At 54.2% G+C, this 18,770-nt stretch overlaps 1 protein-coding gene and 1 pseudogene across 1 annotated transcript; one reads left to right on the forward strand and one right to left on the reverse strand.

Annotated features, from left to right (window-relative positions):
• Positions 1-6,726: 6,726 nt before the first annotated feature.
• On the forward strand, positions 6,727-8,933 carry LOC119092831 (bicaudal D-related protein homolog). Its single transcript, XM_037215749.1, has 4 exons — positions 6,727-6,836; positions 7,478-7,582; positions 8,009-8,161; positions 8,607-8,933. Exons 2-4 carry the CDS (start codon positions 7,484-7,486, stop codon positions 8,748-8,750), a joined length of 396 nt encoding a protein of 131 aa, XP_037071644.1. The 5' UTR covers positions 6,727-6,836; positions 7,478-7,483; the 3' UTR covers positions 8,751-8,933.
• A 98-nt stretch (positions 8,934-9,031) lies between these two features.
• Positions 9,032-13,791, reverse strand: LOC119092838 (protein ABHD11-like; annotated as a pseudogene).
• Positions 13,792-18,770: the final 4,979 nt, after the last annotated feature.

Genomic DNA, 18,770 nt, shown 5'->3' on the forward strand with positions numbered 1-18,770 from the left:
CGGAACCGACGACTGTGTGGTGGAACGCAATCAGAATTCTCACGATTCTCGGGCCTCACCAGACGTACTGGAGTGGGGGTGAGGGGGAGAGGCTGGGGGGTATCCTAGCGACTGGAGCTCTCGACTGGACACTGGAGACAGTAGTCTTAGTTTTGGCATAACTGCAGATCCTGCGCTTACACCAGGCAGAATTCAAAACCCCTGCTCATCCTGATCCCGAACGGAGCTGGCTTTGACACCTACTACCTGCTCGTCGACCTCTACGAGTACCGTCGAGCCCAAGACCTCCAGTCGACCAAACCACCGCTGCCCCAGTGAACTTGGCCCCGTGGGAGTGGCACGCCCGCCAGCCGAAAATGGACCGCCGCTAACTGCCGCGGCCCGGACGGCGGTGCGGTCGCGGCCGCGGTGCGCTGCGGCCGGCCGGCCGGCGGCGGCGCGCGTCCGGCCCGGCCGCCGGCCGCGGTCCAGGCCGCCGCCGCCGCGCCGGAGCCGCGCCCGTAATGCCCTGGCGCTCGGACGGCCCGCCGGCCGGCTGTCGGTCCGATTTCGCACGATTTGTTGGTGCTATCTGGCGCACGGCCGCGCGGCGCGAAGACCGGCGTTCCGTTGCGGCCGTCGTCGCGGGCAATTGGTGCGCACGGCCGCGGATCGCTGCCCCTGGGCCGTGTATTTACGGGTGGACTTCGCTCACAGAACGACCTTCATTTGATACAGGCTGGCATGTATAGATGTATGTACCTGCCACTAGGCAGATGAGGCCGCGGCGCCAGCAAACTTCCCCGTTATCTCCTAAACGTGAAATGCATTTTGTGAGGTATAAAGTCGGTGCATATGTTTGTAGGGCTCCGGCTACAATTATTGATATCTTACGCAGTGTCATCTCTCAGTGCTGACTACCAAACGATGTTGCAATTAGTGTAGGAAAGACATTGTGAGGAAGAACGGCATAATTGACGTGATTATTCAGGTGAACCGCACGATTCTCACGGGTCCCTACTGGATCCCATCGTTTACCTTCACAACACCAAGCAAGCATCGCAATGCGAGCTGACTCCCAGAGCCTGCCTTGTGCTGAAGGCCGTGGGAGCAGTCTGCTCCAAACCTCACCTTGCGCGATCTAATCTATTGGCAGTCACTTCTTGGTGCCTGGCCTAGCCTAGCAAGCACTTGCCAGCCCAGATTTGGTCTCGCTGGACTGAGTGTCATTGGCTCCAAATTGGCGAGTCGTCATTTCGGAGCCGGCTACACATGTATTTTCTCGATTCAATATCGGATTGTGGGACGTTATGCATATTCGTCTCGTTAAAAGTCCGCGCCCCACGCCAATTAGGACGGTATGTGTATAGCGCTTATGCACTAACTGACTTGCGCATCGAGAAAGAGAATGAAGGGCGGATATTTCAGCGACTCGACTCCGTGATTTGACAGCCTGCAAGCGTGGATGTGATCTTTGCTAGAGGCCAAAGGCAAATGAAAGTTACATTTGGACAACGGACCCGACCACCATCGCATATGGACCTCCGCAATTAACGCCATGGCACGCGCGATGGGCAGCATTACTTGATGCTCAGTTACGACCTCTTGAGCCAACTGCGCGTGGCGAGCGGCGTTGTCGCGCCGTTCGTTTGCCACGTTTGGAGCAGCACTGATCACCGGCTCGCTGCCCCAGAAACGTCGGCGAGGACGGAGGGAAAGGACCTTTGTAAGAAGTTGTGGAAAACATATCAACGCAAATTATTTTCGCGGTTTTTGAAGAAAATCGTGCGTTGCAGAAGCTGGAGCGGGAGCGGTGACTTGACAGCCACTACTGACAGTTGGGCGTGTTAGAGGACTTGGAACAGGAGCGGTGACTACATACAGAAGCGCGATGGTATGGTGCACACCAGCGACGGTCGGCCTTGTGTGTTGCAGGACCTGGAGCAGGAGCGGCACCTGCTGCGCCTGCGGATATCGGCCATGGAGGGCGAGCACGAGGCGGAGGTGGTCCAGCTGCAGGCTGATATCGCCAGCGTGAGGTCAGTACGGCGACAGGTTGCGGTCAGTGTCTCATCACCACTGGATCGCCATCCGGTGCACGCCTCGAGGCGGCGAGGAAGAGTAGGGCGGCGTTTCCGGCACATGCACCTCTGCGCCCCTGTACTATCGGCCAACAAGTGTATCGGTCACATAAATCTACGCTCGTGAGGAAGAGCATGCGAACGTTCAGCCTGGGGACGGCTGTCAGACACGACAGCTGGCGCCCCCGGTGACCTGACACGAACCTATCTTACCGCGGCGGCTCACTGGCCCGTGTCGCCGGCCCTGACCCCGACAGGTAGCAGATTAAGCAGAGGCACCACTCGGGGAGCTGGTGCCCTGGTGACCTGACCCGAGTCTGTCCGACGGCGGCGGCCCACTGACCCGTGTCGCCGGCCCTGCCCCCGACAGGCAGCAGATTGAGCAGAAGCACCACTCGGGGAGAGACACGGAGAAGCAGCGCTCCCAGATGATCGAGGACATCACAGAGCAGAACCAGCGCCTAGCGCGCCAGCTCCGGGACGTGAGTACCCTCGCCAACTCTCCGCAGTCGGCGAATAAACGCCAGATAATCGTCAGGGGATTTTTCTAACTGAAGAATCCATGACGGGTAATGTCCACTCTGCGGTCACGCATCTCATCTCAGACACTGCCGCTGGTGAGTTTTCACGTCATCTCTTCTCTTTTCACATATTTAACAGTGCTAATCGGTATGCACCACGATCGGATGTGATGAGCTGTCGGTGGTTCGTGACACCCACCACTAAAATTTTCACCCGAGATTCTCCCCAAAAGCTACCGCAAGTTACGACAGATGAAGATTTATATGTATCACTCGACGCCGCCTGCAGACAATTCAGACCGTAAATATTCAACGGCGATAAAAGGCATTAGCATCGGTAACTGAAGGGTTAGAGTTAATCAGGGGTTAGAATTAAACACATCCGCTTAGGCACATAGATCATCGAGGTTTCGAATTTCACGTTCTGGTGATAAGGAAGTAACTGTAACAGCCAGTGACTGCTGGTAACTGCCATAATAAGCTACGATAACTGCAGATGAACAGCTCGTTTTAATCGATTGAAACGTCGCATATTCTGTCGTCAGACTTGCGCTCGTATCGCAGTGGAATCTAAGCCGACCCTGCAATCGAACACGTTTTGTTGAGGCAAGGTAGAATCGGTCCTTTGAAAGCGGTCCGAGTTGGGGTCAGGGTCAAGTGTCGTAGCGGAGAATCGGGGCCGGGGATGTGGGCCGAAAAACCGGTAAGGGGTGTCCTTTATTTCCACAGTGGTCACGGAGCCTCGATGCGGAGGTGAGCCGAGAGGTGTCCAGCACCCCTCTCAGGTTTCCGATACTTAAAAGGGCGGTTTGAGCGACCTAGAGCAACACATCACAATAACCCTCACACGGGTTAAGTCGAATGAGAATCGGCGGTCAAAGAATACTGACGGTCAGCACACGGGGTGGATACTGACATCGGTATACGCTCTTGGCGGGCGCACTGCACGGAGCGGCCTGCTTGCCATACCGCGCACACAATGAGGGAGTTGCAGAGGTCCGCCATACACAACAGTCCACCGGTCTCCCGGGGGGACACAGCGGACCCGGTCCGTGGCACCCCGTCCAGCCTGCCACAAAACGGAGCATCCGCGCGTGACAGTCGTGACAACGTTGGGCTACCAACAAACCATTTTGTACGCAACCACTGATGAGATAACTCAGATAGAAACATGAGCGGCAACTAATAGTTTTATCTTAATCGTTGTGGATGTGTGAGAAATGGAACGCAAGATACAGCAGTCCCATATTAACAAACCTCTGATCTAGACGAACTGTTGTGTAGCATATGTTTTTGGAGGAGTTTGTAGAGCCCAATCTTGCCACTGGAATTGGCTCCACCGTAATCAGTTCCGGTATTGAGCCTTGGCTAACGGACTCAGAATTAGAGACGGCTCAACATTGTGCATCGCTATCCAAAGCCAGCATTGGAACCAACCCCGTGCGCAGCGAAGCGGAGTGGAATCTGGTCCGCAACAGTAGAGCCAAAACAAGCCTGACCTCGGTCCTGACTTTTAGGTATTTTAGATTCTATGGATCACTGAGGGCTTCTGAACGAAGTTGTGGGAGATAATGACGCCGAAACGCGACAATGTTGCGCTTCATGCCGCCGTGTCCAGCGCATATCTGACATTTTCCAAGCATGACGGTAAAAGTTTTCGCATCTCTTCGTCCGCCGTCTCTTCTGCGCACTGTTTACGTCTGTCTGGCTTCACAGGCGATGAAGGGAGAGAAGCAGATAACCGAGCAGCTGGAACAGCTGAGGAGCCAGCAGGACCGGCGGCGCGACAGCTTCGACTTCCACACCTCCCACGTGGACGCGATGCGAGAAGAGGTACGACTGCAGGATGCGTTCAGTGTGGCATAAGCACAGCAACGCTTGCAACTCACTCTGGGAGAATGGTACCCCGTAATGAAAGAGTCACTCCTATAAGACGGACATGTTGAATATTCCGTGTCTAAATACCTTACGTTTTCGGAAACCAAGCCTTATTCTTGACAAGCCTCTGTTCGCCAGCTAGAAGTGACACCGGTCTGCACCTGCCCACCGGGAGGCCACATACGTTATGGGCACCTAGTGACGTCACACAATATTTTCGGTTTGAAGCCTTTACAGCTGCTCCCCAGAATCTACCGTTTTGGAGCCAATATATCACTGAAATTTTTCCCTGCAGACGTCTCAAGTATCTCAGCTACTTGTAAAATACAGTATAGACAGCAAAAGCAGGCACGGGCACTGTTGCTGTTCATCACAAAACTTTGCAACAGCCTACAAGGAATAAGTTACCAGTGGATGTATGAAATTCAAATACATCAAAAATTGCACGGCGTAATTGTCATCGTACACAGCAGCAGGCCACGTTCTGTTTTTAGACCCGCAGCAGAACGGCATCGTCAGCCGTGGCTCAACATCTGTACATATGTTCTTAGGGGGATGGGGTGGGGGGGGGGGGGAGGTGGGGGGCTCGAACTTCATCCTCTCTATTTCTGAAATGTAATATTGAGCTTGCTGGCGGCACGGAGAGGATCGGCTTAAAGCATCAATGGGTTTGCGAGACATTTATAAATTGTTTGACTTTCGTCCTCAGCGTATTACCCGCGCGTACGGCAGCTGGGGTAGCAGCCGCTGGAGCATGCTCACACCACTTACTCCGAGTCACTTCCTCCTGTGCACATTTCTCCCAGTACACCAGCCGCTGGAGGCGATCTTATCCCTCCCCCCCCCCCCTGTCTGCACAGATCCAGAGCCTAGGGGAGCAGCAGCTGGCGCTGGAGCGGCGCGTGCGCTGCCTGCTGGATGAGCGCACACAGCTGTCGGACCAGCTGCGCGAATCGGCCGAGCGGCAGCTGGCGCTGGAGCGGCTGGGCCGCGAGCGCGGCGGTCAGGTGCGCCAGGGCCGCCGCCAGCTGGACCAGCTGCAGGCGGCCAACAGCTCGCTGGCCGGCCGGCTGGAGGCGGCCGCCGGCGCAAACCGCTCGCTCCGGCACGAGCCCGACTCGTCCGTGGACGAGGGCATAGGCTCAGGTGAGGGCCCGACTCGGCCGTGGACGAGGGCATCGGCTCAGGTGAGCGGCCGACTTGTCCGTGGACGAGGGCATCGGTTCAGGTGAGCGGCCGACTCTCCGTGGACGAGGGCATAGGCTCAGGTGGGGGCCCGACTCGGCCGTGGACGAGGGCATCGGCTCAGGTGTGCGGCCGACTTGTCCGTGGACGAGGGCATCGGCTCAGGCGAGCGTCCGGCGATGCAGACAAGCCGAGCTGGGCCACAGAGCAAGGACCAACAGTTGCCTCACTAATTGAGCGCTGAGCTTCGTTTCCAGGCGACTGCGCAGGCATTGGCGGTCCATGTAGATTCAGATGCGCCGCGCTTGTTGATGATGACCACGGTTCATGATGTGACTAGTGTCACCATGTCCACGTCATTTGACCTCGCCACGCTGCGGGGCGTGCCTGTCGCCAGTGAGCCGCCCGCCCTCGGGGGAGGTGACGCTAATGGAGCTCGGAGACGGCGTCGAGTGCGACGAGCCGATGGTGCCGGAGGTCGGCTCGGAGGAGCTGCGCACGCTTCGCCGGGAGGCGCTTCTGACGGCCGGCCAGCTGCGGGAGCTGGTGGACCTGCTGCGAGCCAGCCAGGCAGAGCCCGAGCCGGCGCCGGAGCTCACCGAGATAACACCGGCGACATCAGGCTACCAGGTACACAGAGCTGCCGTACGTGTTCGGAACCACGCCCACTGCCGCGATGCTCCCAGTTTGCGGGAGTGTCGCTTCCAGTTCACACAGACACGAGTATATTAAGAAAAGCGCCGCGAGCTTCTTTCGAGGGTTTCCTGTGAACAACCCATCCATGACAATGTTCTCGGCGGCAGTTCTGACAAACTAATGTGACCGAGCCGCTCAGGTGTGCTTGCGTGAACCTCTCGCCACCGGGAGGCCGCCTTCGAGCCGCCTACGATGGCCGCTGTGTCATTGTTCACGGCGCGCCGACGGTGCCTTCCCTGCCGTCATCGGCGACGCGGCCTCTGTACCGTAGCCGGGGCAGCTGCGAGCGGCGGTGGCGGCGGCGCGGGCCAGGCTGGAGCCTCTGCTGCCGGCGGTGGCCGAGGTGTGCCCCAGCTGCGGCCGGCCGGCCCGGCTGCCGCTGCAGGACGAGCTGCAGGCCGTGCGGCGGCGTCACGACCAGCTGCAGGAGCAGCACCAGCAGCAGACTCAGACCCTGGAGCAGCTGGAGCAGGAGGTGACCCGGCACAGCCACCAGGTGAGACGACCGGGCTACGGTCAGGAGCTGGTCAGGCACGGTGACCATGAGAGACGGACAGACTCTGGAACACATGGTCGGACAGGCCCTGGAGCACATGGTCGGACAGGCTCTGGAGCACATGGTCGGACACAGCCACTGGGTGAGATGGGCAGACCATGGATCATTCAGCTGATCTGACACAGCCACCATTTGGGGTGGGCAGCCTCAGGAGCAGGAGCCGTCCAACTCAGACACAGCCACCAGTTGAGATCGACAGACTCTGGAGCAGAGGCTGGCTCAGCTGGAGGCAAAATCGTCATCCCGAAACAATCTACGCAGAAGTAACTCTCATACCCCCCCCCCCCCCCTTTAACATGATGATACCCCACGAGGAAAATGCAATTAGCTGTGTCAGGGTCGTTAGTGAAGTCGTGAAAAGCGTCTAGGAAATTAGATGAGGTAACTGGTTGAAATCACAATGCAGCGGAGAAAAGTCACAGTTTCACGCCGACGGTGTTTGCGTCGGAACTCGATGTACCCTATGGCGAGTTCTGAAGGCGTCAAATAATCTAAAGGTTATGATGTACAAACGGTCTGCTTTTCTCATGAAACAAACACACGTTTGATATCGCTTGCCATGTATGTCATGTATATTTCAGCTGGCTATGAGGGAGAAACAATGCATAGCCTTACAAGAAGAAAGGGACGTATTGTCCACCGAGCTGCAAGAGGCGTACGTGGCGAAAGATGACCTCGTCCGCAAGGTAGGCATTTGTGTGCAATACATGCACGCTTCGGAGACCTCACTCATCCGGCACAACCAACTGTAGACTGAAGCCAGGTTGTACGTCACAGCGAAATATTCTAAGCATGGCAGCCGAGGTTCAGACTCCGACTTCGACACGTGCCAAGTGTCTGAGATGAGCACCGCTCAGGTGGGTGTTGGCTTCCACGCTGGTTTACCCTGAGATAGGCCGCTCCAGAGGTTTCCCTCAGTCCGCGACAGGCGTGGGTGTGACCCAGCTGCCAGTCCGGGGGTTTCCGCCTTCCGGCGTGTGGTCAAGGCCCGAGCCGATCAGGGGTGTCCCCTCCCGCTCCCCGACCATAGGACCGACGGGTGCGTCTCAGCTTGGTGTCCGGGTCTCGGCCACACGAGCTCGGCCGGGCTGACCTCGGGGTCATGCCCGCAGGCGTGGGAGGCGCGGGACCAGGCCGTCCGCAGGAAGAGCGCCGCTGAGCTCGAGCTGGCTAAGGCGCGCATCGACGTGCTACAGACCAACTCGCAGCTTCTCGAGTCAATTCAGCACAAGGTGCGCCTCTCCTGCCAGCTGGACCAGTGGCAGGTGAGAGCTTCGCGACAGGCCGGCGGGTGGCGACACCGGCGGGCTGACCGAGACACGACAGACGCGCTGGCAGGATCGCGTCACCTGCCTGATTTTCAGGGTGTTCATCAGCGATAACATCAAGTCCGACCCTTTTGACTGGATTGATTTCTGGAATCAGGGCCCACGCTAAGCAGTCTTAGTTGCGTGGGCACTGATCCCACCAGCCGATCGAGAAATTCCAAGTCAACGGCAGAATTTTGCGGCGAAAGTTTGACGTGCAGTGAAGATGGGCCAGGTCTACCCTACTCTTTGTCACCTGACCTTTAGCGCGGCTACTGCCACCGCCCACAGGCCATCCCAATAAGCGGCGAACAGCGAGCTCTTAAAGCCACTAGAAGCCACCACGCCATGCGTGGGCGAATTTGAAGATGGATGCTCTAACAAATCTCATTTGACTTTTCAGTCGGACATGCAGGAACTTCTCGACGCAGAGATTCAGAAGAAACTCAGTCGCACCGAACGGAAATCCAGCACCGATCCCAGTACAACGTCCGCACCGCCGCCCAGGGGACGCATATCGATCATGCGTCTCTTCGGTCGATCGTAGCGCCGCGCGGCGACGTTTCACTAAGTTATCGTTGTTTTCTGTTCGGCTAGATGGCCATGCCGCAAGCCGCGTAACCACATTGGCGTGGGCCCAACGACTGGTGGTATCTGTGATATAGTGATGGGAGATCTGATATAATGGACAAGTGAGCTGCACACTTTCAAATATAATCAATGAACTACCCACAGAGCATGTATTGAGAAACGACACTACGACTGCATTTAAAGACAACATAATCAATGTGTGCCATTCCACCATGGCGCCAATACCCTCGGTATTGACACCGCTGAACTTCTATCGTCAATAGCGCCACCATCAAACTAAACTGCACAACCAACAGCAAGGCTCAGGTGTCGTGGTATTGCACTGACCCACCGCGTATGCACGGCGCATGAGCTGAGAACACAGGTGATGCGGTGTGCACGCTATCTGCCCGGACAAGCTCCGACGGCGCTGCTCACAACAGCCCGTCCCGCCCGAGCGGGGCCGGAGCCGTGACCCAGGGTCACGAGGCTAAGAACGGGCAGACAGCCTCCAGGAAGCGGGCCGGCTGCTCCGAGTGAACCCAGTGGCCGGCGTCCGGGATCCAGATGAACCGCGCCGCTGGGAACAGGGCGCGGATCTCGTCCTGCGCCGACGGCCTGCCAACAACGCCGGCGGCAGGTCACGTCGTGCAGGGGCGGGGCAGGTGGCACCACCAGCGGGCCGACAGGTCAGGCCACAGCGGCGGCGCGGGACAGGCCGCCATCAAGGGCCACACAGGTCAGATCCCGCGGGGCGCGGCAGGAGGCGCATATACACCATTGGGCAAGCTGCGAATGCGTTCGGGAAGGGGGATTGCACTTCAGACTGCGTGAAAAAAAACACGGACGACGCATCACCAGGGAATGAGAGTGACTCAATATGTCATACAGGGCACACGGTATAGTACTACATAGTAGTACTAAACCTGCCTTTTCTTGTGAGCCCCATTCAGAACATAGCGACTACTGCAGACGACGTTGCATGCAGGACTAATGTGCAGCATGCAGGATGCACAGACTAATCGCGTGGCTTCACTTGGGGTTGGAGGTGGTCTTGACGTGCCTACTCGCCACGTGCAGTGTTGGTCGGCGCGCTTCGTCTGAGCATATTAGCGCACGAGCGAAACATTGTTTAATTTCTTGGGTAAGGAGCGGCTGTTCCCAACGGTCCGCGAGCCATTCCAGTGCTGCGTTGAGCCCCTGAACGTTGACCCCAGGTTGGTAGCGACCAGCCAGGCCCGGCACCAGCGACTTGGTCACTGGCCCACCGGGCAGCCGATCTGCCATTAGTGATGGCTAGCGAATGGTGATGAGTGTAGGAGATACTTTTACTTTTGGCGATGGAGCGGAAAATGCATTTAACACATTTTTTACTTTAATTTTGATGTTCCTGCGTTGTTTATTCATTTCCAGAACTTTTCTAGTCCAGGTACCTCAGGTCAATTTAGATAGTGAGTTTGTATCCGTCGCATTTCAACGGGGCTTGTGCAACATTTCGCAACAATTTCTTATCATTTTTTAAACCTGTCCTTGGGGGCTGTTATGGTTTGTGAGCACAATGGAAGTGATTCCCGAATGCAACTTCCCTTTTTGGCTACGTCTGTATGGTGTTCTGGACGTACCAATGGGTTATCAATTCGTTGTCCCTTTGCATGCAGGCCCGACATTTCTGCCATCCAAAGGCAAAAATGCTTAAGTGCCATGTCAACTAATTGCTCATAGGCCGTTTTGCCTTTGGATGGCAGATCTCTTGATTTATCTTCCTATGCTGCAGCAGCACAGTACAGTAGCAGCGTTTGGCGGCAGCAGCGTCCTGATTTGTTTCAGCAGTAGTCCGCGGCCAGTACCGAAAGGTTGTACGCCATGGAGGCCGTTGTCGCCAACCAAGTCGCACTGGTGACTCAGTTACGAGAACAAGGGCGCAACAATAGGTTCTCGTTCTGAAATTGTGCAGCGTTTTGTCCGTGCATGCCAGATAACATGTGGCGAAAGATTGCCTGGGCTTTGAGGCTGTCGCCCGACAGAGCGCTGGCGGCAGCGAAACTACCCAGACCAACATGTGCGGATAATTTTCTAGGATAAATGCTTTGGCATAATCTGAATCGTTTGCACCTCAGGCACGCCCAAATACGAGAAAGTGGAAGCCAGACAGGATACAGTTGAAATATAGATGTGGGGGGGGGGGGGGGGGAGGGCACCACTTTATGATTCATGTACAACAACTAGTGGTAATAATGTCGATCCGAGTCAAAAACGTTCAGAAGTGCGTCCGCCATCCAATGCCTCCTGGATTCCTGGATCCGCCCCTGCGGAGTGGCGTGGACTCTCCACACTACAGGCAGAATTATATGTAAACACTTACTCGATGTAGTTTGAGTTTTGGCCGCCGACGAAGAGCGTTGGTCCCTCGTACGTGGCCGTCGGGGGTCGGGGGAAGGCCGCCAGGCGCGGCAGGGACCGCTGCAGAACCGGAAGGTTCACACGCCAGCGCACCACGCCCGCCTCCTCCACCAGGTTCGTCAGCAGGAACTGGCGCAGGTACTTGTCCTGAGGACAAGCCACCGTCAGCCAAAGTCGCGCCAAAAACTGGCGCCGACGTCGACCCCAGAGGATGGCCCTAGGTTCCACCAACACTACCGGCAACAGCGTCGGTTGCACCATGCCGATGTGACGCCTGCTTCACGCGGCTTGACGATAGGCGGCAAAAATATTCCAGCCATAGAGGCATCACGTTCTCTTATTATCTGTGGTCTGTGGTCCGCACCCAAACTGACTCAATACCAATGTGCTCCATAAGCATAAAAACAAACACACCGTGATAAAGGAAACGGAGTGGCAGGGGGAGCCCGGGGGAACTTTGCGCACCTATTCTGCCATAAGTTCATCTCGTTTTGTAACTTGACTCGACGACTGAGTGACCTAAGCAGACTGACGACCTCCAACAACACCGCGTGCCTGTGCCCAGCCTGTGGGTGTGTCCACTGACTGGTATGGCTCGCTCCAGCTGGCCGTCGGCCTCCTTCCTGACGGCCCACTGCGACCGGCCGGACGTCACGCGCACACCGGCCAGCGCATCCAGCAGGCCCGGGATGTCGGAGGCGGCGCGCGGGTCGCGTGCAGGGCGCGATGTCCACCACCACCAGGCTGGAGACGAGCCGCGGCTGGGCGACGCGGCGCCGGTCAGGGCGCGTCGGGACCAAGGGCCACGCGGGGAGTGGGAGCATCAGGGTGGGGCTACAGTGGTCTGAGTGGCTTCAGCAGCAGGGCTCATGCATGCAACTGAAAGGTAGTGAACACACTTGATTATAAAATCCCTGACAGAGTCCAAATTGGGATTGTGAAGCAAAAGGACAAACTATGGAAAGTAATTGCTCAACAAAACATGGCACAGATCTGTTACACAAAGGAGCATGCCTGGGGTACTTACATTGTTTAAAGCCACCATCATCATTGTTTTTCCTCCCATGCTGTGTCCCATCAGGGTGACTTTACTTTGTTTGAGGTCAGCTATCAACTTGATGACATCCTGGGCCATGACATCATAGTCCATCTGCTCAGAGTGAGGACTGTCCCCGTGATTTCTTGCATCAATGTTGATCACCTGTACAACACCAACATGTCATTTAATGCCCATCCAAACTGTTCCAAATCAATGCAGATGTGTGACATAGACCTGATGCAAAAGCATGAAACAAGTCAGAACCCATTTACATGTGCCCATCAAGTGAGACAGTAACAGGAGTCCCTCATCTTACAGCCTACAGTCAAGTTGGAGTAACAAACCACACACAATAGAAAGTAAGGTCAAGTGGAAAGCTTGAGAAATACAAAGAAAAAACATAACATCTAGTTTAAGATCTCCATGTTGTCTAGTAAATATCCACATTAAGCTCACCTTATGCTTGTAAAAAGGTGCTACTTCAGCTTTTGGATAAGTAATGACCTAATGAGTACAGTACAATGTAACAGTGGGATGTCTGTGTGAAATTGGTGACAAGTTGTCATCCTGAGCTGATTCTGGACATTTTAGGGCAAAATTGATGGCACACTTGATTTCTTTTCAAACCAGTGGCAACCACCATGGATGAGATCTGTGCCACGTGGTAAGGCAGTGTTTCACCAACAAGGGGTCAAAAGTTTCATCATAGGCATGGTAAACTGTACATAACACAGCATTGCACATTTAATTCACTGTTATTTGGTGAACAGTCTGGAGCAAAACTACCACACAATTAGGAATATTGGGTGGTGGTGGTCACATATTCACACAACTAGCATAGCTTGGTGAGAAACCTACCATCTGAACACTACTCAAACAGCTCATGCAATGACAATGGTACATAGTTAATGATGACTATCCTTATCACAATTACACTCAAATCATGTCTTCTGAGGCATATACACAGATATTCAAAATGTAAAACAATACACCAAAGCTAATCACATGCCATGATTGCATTCTACACTTGCCATGACAGTGGCAAGTGTAGAACTTTGATTTAAATTTGAACACTTGCATATCTATTGCCTTCTTGCACACCATGCTTCCCATGCATGCCACTCTGCATACCTTCAGGGTTTGAAGTTAGCTGACCTGACATAACACTGCACCATTTTTGGCCTTAAGAACATGCATGACAAAATCAATAATTTCTATGACAAATTGCATTCCTGCTCTTTACTATCTATTTCCTAAGCCCCCAAAACACCATGGAGATGGCAAACACATGCTAGCCTGATGAAACCAAAGACACAGTGCAGAAAGGGATCAGCACAATCAAAACAGATATTAACTTTGCAGGACTGTGTGCATCACATCAAGTTCAACACAATGACATTTACTGTATCAACTGAGTCTTGCAAGAAATGTGAAGCATCACATGTCAGTGGCACTGTACCTTTACATCTGTTACCTTTCTCTTTTGTTTTCAGATGGATTGACTTTGACAGTGAGTTCCAGTTGGATTTTGATCCCAATAGACCATGCATAATAAGAATGGGTGGGTGGTCCATGTCTGGTGTTGCTGCTGGAGATGTTGAATCATGAGACTGGAATGACAGATCCAGGCTGCCTGAACTGGAAACAGAAATGCACTCATCACATGCTGTGAGTTTTAAAAATACATCTATTTTGACATACAGCTGTCACATAAGGTTTTAAAAAATAATGAGCAGCTTTTTATGAAATGGCAAAAATTTACCAAAAACAAGTTGAAAACTAATTCTGTAAACCAACTGTTCATTCTGTGATTAGGACAACCTTACGGTACTCGCAACAAGCCATTGACAAGCTTTTTTGACTCTGGAGGAGAGTCAGCCGAAACTTACTGCTGTGAAGAATAAGGACATCGCTTGAAATACAAGGGCACGCGACGACACAGAGCCCTACTGCCCAGAATATCAACAGAGGCCAACAGCTTTGGAGCCAAGCTTAACAACACCATGGTTGCGCAAAGATAATGCCTGGGGATGGCCGACCAAATTTTACTGTAACGCACATCGATGGCGAACCGCGCGCGCATCCACCCTCTGTCCTCGACGTAAATAAAACCCCAGCATCCGGCCAAGGTCATAGAGGCGTACAGCCCTTCTGCTCTTCTGGCCCATGGCTAGAGGCCAGCCGCCATGAATCGTGTACCATGACCACCCTAGTATCACGCTCTGGGTAACTGGTACAAATTTGATATGCAGCTTTTGATTCAAACCACCATAGGTTCCAGTCATACAATGTTCTTGTACGGACATTGCCCAACAGCAAGTGCTTGGCTGTCAGTTGCTTGTCCTGACCGTGGCTCGTTCCCTTGTCTGCATTACTGCGTCCGTCATCACTGATCATAAGTTTTTGATTATCAATTGACAAACTGTGGCCGTTTGTTTTCGTGCAGCATCGAATCATCAACAGACATCATTCGTGTCTGGGTTGTCGGTCTCAGTAGTTTTAATAGGCTGGTAACTGAGAGCACTTCGCGGCTTGCATTGCTACTGGATTGGAATAGTACGTTTTGCTGCTTCTACGTTCTCTCGACGCCCCCTCACGAAGGTACAGAGTATCTAGCTGAACCAGACTGATAGATGAACGTGTACGCTCTAATTACCGCCATTTACTAACGGGACGCAGGGTCGCGGAAAGAAAATTATGTTCTGGGAATATACTGAAGCCGTTGGAGCGCCAAGCCCCCCCCCCCCCCCCCACACACGCATCGACTGCAGGCACCGCTGGCCCACACAGCCCGAATTGGCGTTGTGGTTGGAAGGCTTTGACCCGTTGCATCCAGGCCGGGCCTTCTGTTTGCCGGGTGGAGGTTCAGTCCGACCTTCGCTTTGTTCGGGGGCGCGCGCCGCCGAGGGGGGGGGGGGCAGCTAGTCCAGTCCCCAGCCAGTCAGGGGGTGCTGCGTGGGCGGCGACCAGACCGGAGGTCAGTGGGGTAAAGCGTCACCCGTCAAACAGATCCTTAGTACACCCACAGGTCCGTGGCGCGGCGAGCCACACCCAACAAAACCTCGGGCTGTCCGCGGCAAACACAACATTTGGATACATATTGAACATGGGGCCCCAACGTCAGTTGTAGAGCCGTGTCCTCCTGTGCTCTTTCTTGTCTCCGCCTCCACTGGTAGCAAGGCCGATAACGTGGTTTGAATAATTTGGACTCGATTGTCGGCTTGTTCAACCAAGGCATGACATGCCAACTTCAGATTACCTGTTAGGCCCTGCGGGTGTGAGGTCATGGTGCTGAATGCTGAAAGACACTAGCTTGAAGCCAACCCCGACGACCAACACCTTCAAGAGGTTTCAAAACACCCCAAGATCAGGTTTTTTAAATGCGTGGAAACGTCTCATGAAACGTTACAAATTTTGATACAAATTCATTTTGATAGTCATTGGAACGCTGCGGGTGGGTCCGGACAAATGGGCAGTATGAAATATTGACATGAGCATTCAATTAGCAGAATGGTGTAGTGCACCAAACAAAACTTATCTGCTCATCACTACCACGTCATGCTCAATTCGTCTTAATGCCAGTCTCACAAACGTGACGCGGTGCGATGCACAGCGGACATTGTCATCTCGTGTCTGTAACAGTAAGTGTTCATTTACCCCTCTATGATAGATGGCGACAGGCCCACGAACTGTGACTCGCTTATTGGGACTGACGGCATCGTAGACCTCGTGCGCATAGGTCCGGTGAGCGTATGTCTCCTGGGCATAGGTCCAGTGAGCGTAAACCGATTGGAATCTGGACTGATTGGGATGGAACCGGATTTGCGGAGGCGGAGCCGAGTCGGTCCAAATTTTGGACGATCTCAGCGGTCCAAAACAACTAGCGACTTGCTTGTGTTATAGCGATTATGGCGAAGGTTTCCGATCGATTACTTAATCAGCAAAAGCACTCCGCGCCGCAGCAAGACAATTTTCACCCTGGCCTCTATGGAAGCGGCACTGCTGGACGCCATCGCGTATGGCACCAGCAACACCGATAGATAAAAGGTGACGTCACGGGTCACATCTCCACTTCTAATGCGTTGGAACAGCGTCGAGCATAGCCATATGCTGGAGAGGCCGCGCTCAGAGGTGCAGTTCTGTACAATCAGTTGGAGGGAGGGGGTTAGCAATGCTGCATGATGTAACCTACTCCTAAAATGCACGAACAAATGAATTTGTCCCCGGATTTGGCCCACCTTCTCCACAAAGATGAGGGGTTTGGAGTCCGAGTTGTGGGCTCCCTCAGCTGGGCGATTAGCGCTACCTACCAACTTCCATGACTCGAATATGTTATCTGCAATGCTCAGGATTGCCTTACCGGTTACATGACTTCTACAAACCCCTTGCTGGCTCAAGATATCAGACCATGCGATGTAAAACTTGGGACGATGGGAAAAAGCGAGATTGGTTTGAAGATCTCTTATGTGGTCAGATTTAAGAATCGGTACACAATCGGTATCGCCCATTTCCATGGAACCATCATAGAGGAAAGCTGCTGTTGATAATGTGCTGGCATTAGGGGGATAGACAGAGCTTGACAAATATAAAACGTCATGCCATCGCGAACCAAAAGCACAGCCAATGTTTGTCGCATACAGCATCAAAGCGCATCTTACTTTATGTTTAGTGACATGCTGTAGGCAGAGAGCCGTCGCACACTGGTCTGATGCAGCAGTCGCGTGTAACCACCGGAGTTGCAGTCAATACATTGAGTTCTTCCCCCTGATGGCAGCGACAGATTCGTTGGACTAGCTTTTCAGCTCATCTGGAAGTCTTGATAGCGAAGGTCCCTTGCTACCAACACTGTTCCGGATAACGCGGTGCTCGCTTCCAAGCCTCGCCTCTCTCTTTGTCATTGGATGTCTTCGCGGCAGTCCCGTCGGCTGGCTGCACACTCCCGACTATTCAGTTGCCTGCACACCGACTGGGAGTGACGAAGCGCACAGCCTTGTGCTACGAATTGCTTAATGCCACCCGAAACAGCGTGCTGGATCTTGTACGGAGTGTTGGTGATAACCACGTCAAGCGATGATTCATATCTAATGAGGAACTGGGACGTTGGTGCTAACAAAATCTGGTTAAGCCAAGAGAACGTCTCAGCATCTGGACTGCGTCAACCCACCGATGCCTGGCTGTGTTCGCGCAGAAGGTTACAGACGAGATCACTCACGATTAGCGCGCCGACCACGCACACCGTGCACTGTACAAGACAGATTCTAGCCTGACGAAGGCTTCAACCAGAGCTTCTCACCAACGTTGGCGTGCGCGTTGCCCGGTAAATCACTATTGTTATGACAGACTCATGAAAGTGAGTCTATTGATGTTTGAGCCGTTGAGATCGTCCTTATGTAAATTACCAAGGCGATGTCGAAATCAGAAGCCGAGGATGATAGTCATGAAAAGGTTATGCGGCTCTTCCTTAAGTTACGACAGTGTAGTTTTGGTGCCGTCTGGCCCGGTCCGTGGAGCCGTGCCCCTCTCAGGAAGCGATCGTAGAGCCGTGCCCCGGCTAAGAAGCGATGGTAGAGCCGTGCTCCGCCCAGGAAGCGATCATAGAGCCTTGCTCTGCCCAGGAAGCGATCGTAGAGCCGTGCTACTCCCAGGAAGCGACTGTGGAGCCGTGCTCCGGCCAGAAAGCGTCGTGGAGCCGTGTTCCAGCCAGGACGACGTGGAGCCGTGTTCCAGCCAGGAAGCGACTGTGGAGCCGTGTTCCAGCCAGGAAGTGATGGCGGAGCCGTGCTCCAGACAGGAAGCGATCGTGGAGCCGTGTTCCAGCCGGGAACCGATCGTAGAGCTGTGTTCCAGCCAGGAAGCGATCGTGGAGCTGTGCTCCAGCCAGGAAGCGATCGCAGAGCCGTGTTCCAATCAGGAAGCGATCGTGGAGCCGTGCTCCGCTCAGGAAGCGATCGTGGAGCTGTGCTCCGCTCAGGAAGCGATCGTGGAGCCATGCTCTGACCGGGAAACGATCGCGGAGCCGTGCTCCGCCCAGGAAGCGATTGTGGAGCCGTGCTCCGCTCAGGAAACGATTGTGGAGCCGAGCTCCTCCCAGGAAGCGATCGTGGACCCGTGCTCCTTCCAGGAAGCGATCGTGGAACCTTGCTCCAACCAGGAAGCGACCACGGAACCGTCTTGGAAGACAACTTCACGATTAGGTCCGAAAGCTCATAAGCTTTTCAATGTGTTCACACACATAACCTGCAATCCCAGTACATCTGTCATTGTCCCTCTTGTGCATCGGTATCACCGTGGCGACTTTCCGGCACTTGACAATATTGGCCTAAACATAGTTCCTAAATATGGCGTGAGCTGCGTTTGGTTCCAAAATATGCTGCTTGTGGCGCTAGGGCCCAAACAACTGGCTTGAGGCGCATCTGACAGTAGTGACGATGCACCGTAATGCTGGTTCGCAATGGCCGGCCACCTTCGGGATCAGCTCGGTGTAGCGACCCATAAGAGTCGACGTTGTTCGGCATAACATCCCACGTTGTGCACGGTGAAAGGCAAGGATAACCGTGA

Source organism: Pollicipes pollicipes, unplaced genomic scaffold (assembly GCF_011947565.3).
Source record: "Pollicipes pollicipes isolate AB1234 unplaced genomic scaffold, Ppol_2.1 Scaffold_3481;HRSCAF=4094_pilon_pilon_pilon, whole genome shotgun sequence".
Classification (NCBI taxonomy): Eukaryota; Metazoa; Arthropoda; class Thecostraca; order Pollicipedomorpha; family Pollicipedidae; genus Pollicipes; species Pollicipes pollicipes.

What these genes read in the sequence shown, in the direction of transcription:
- LOC119092831 (XM_037215749.1), top strand. Translation starts at nt 7,484, where the DNA reads ATGAGGGAGAAACAATGCATAGCCTTACAAGAAGAAAGGGACGTATTG. An exon ending in AAGATGACCTCGTCCGCAAG is followed by an intron (nt 7,583 to 8,008) that starts GTAGGCATTTGT and finishes TCATGCCCGCAG; the next exon opens with GCGTGGGAGGCGCGGGACCA. An exon ending in GCCAGCTGGACCAGTGGCAG is followed by an intron (nt 8,162 to 8,606) that starts GTGAGAGCTTCG and finishes TTGACTTTTCAG; the next exon opens with TCGGACATGCAGGAACTTCT.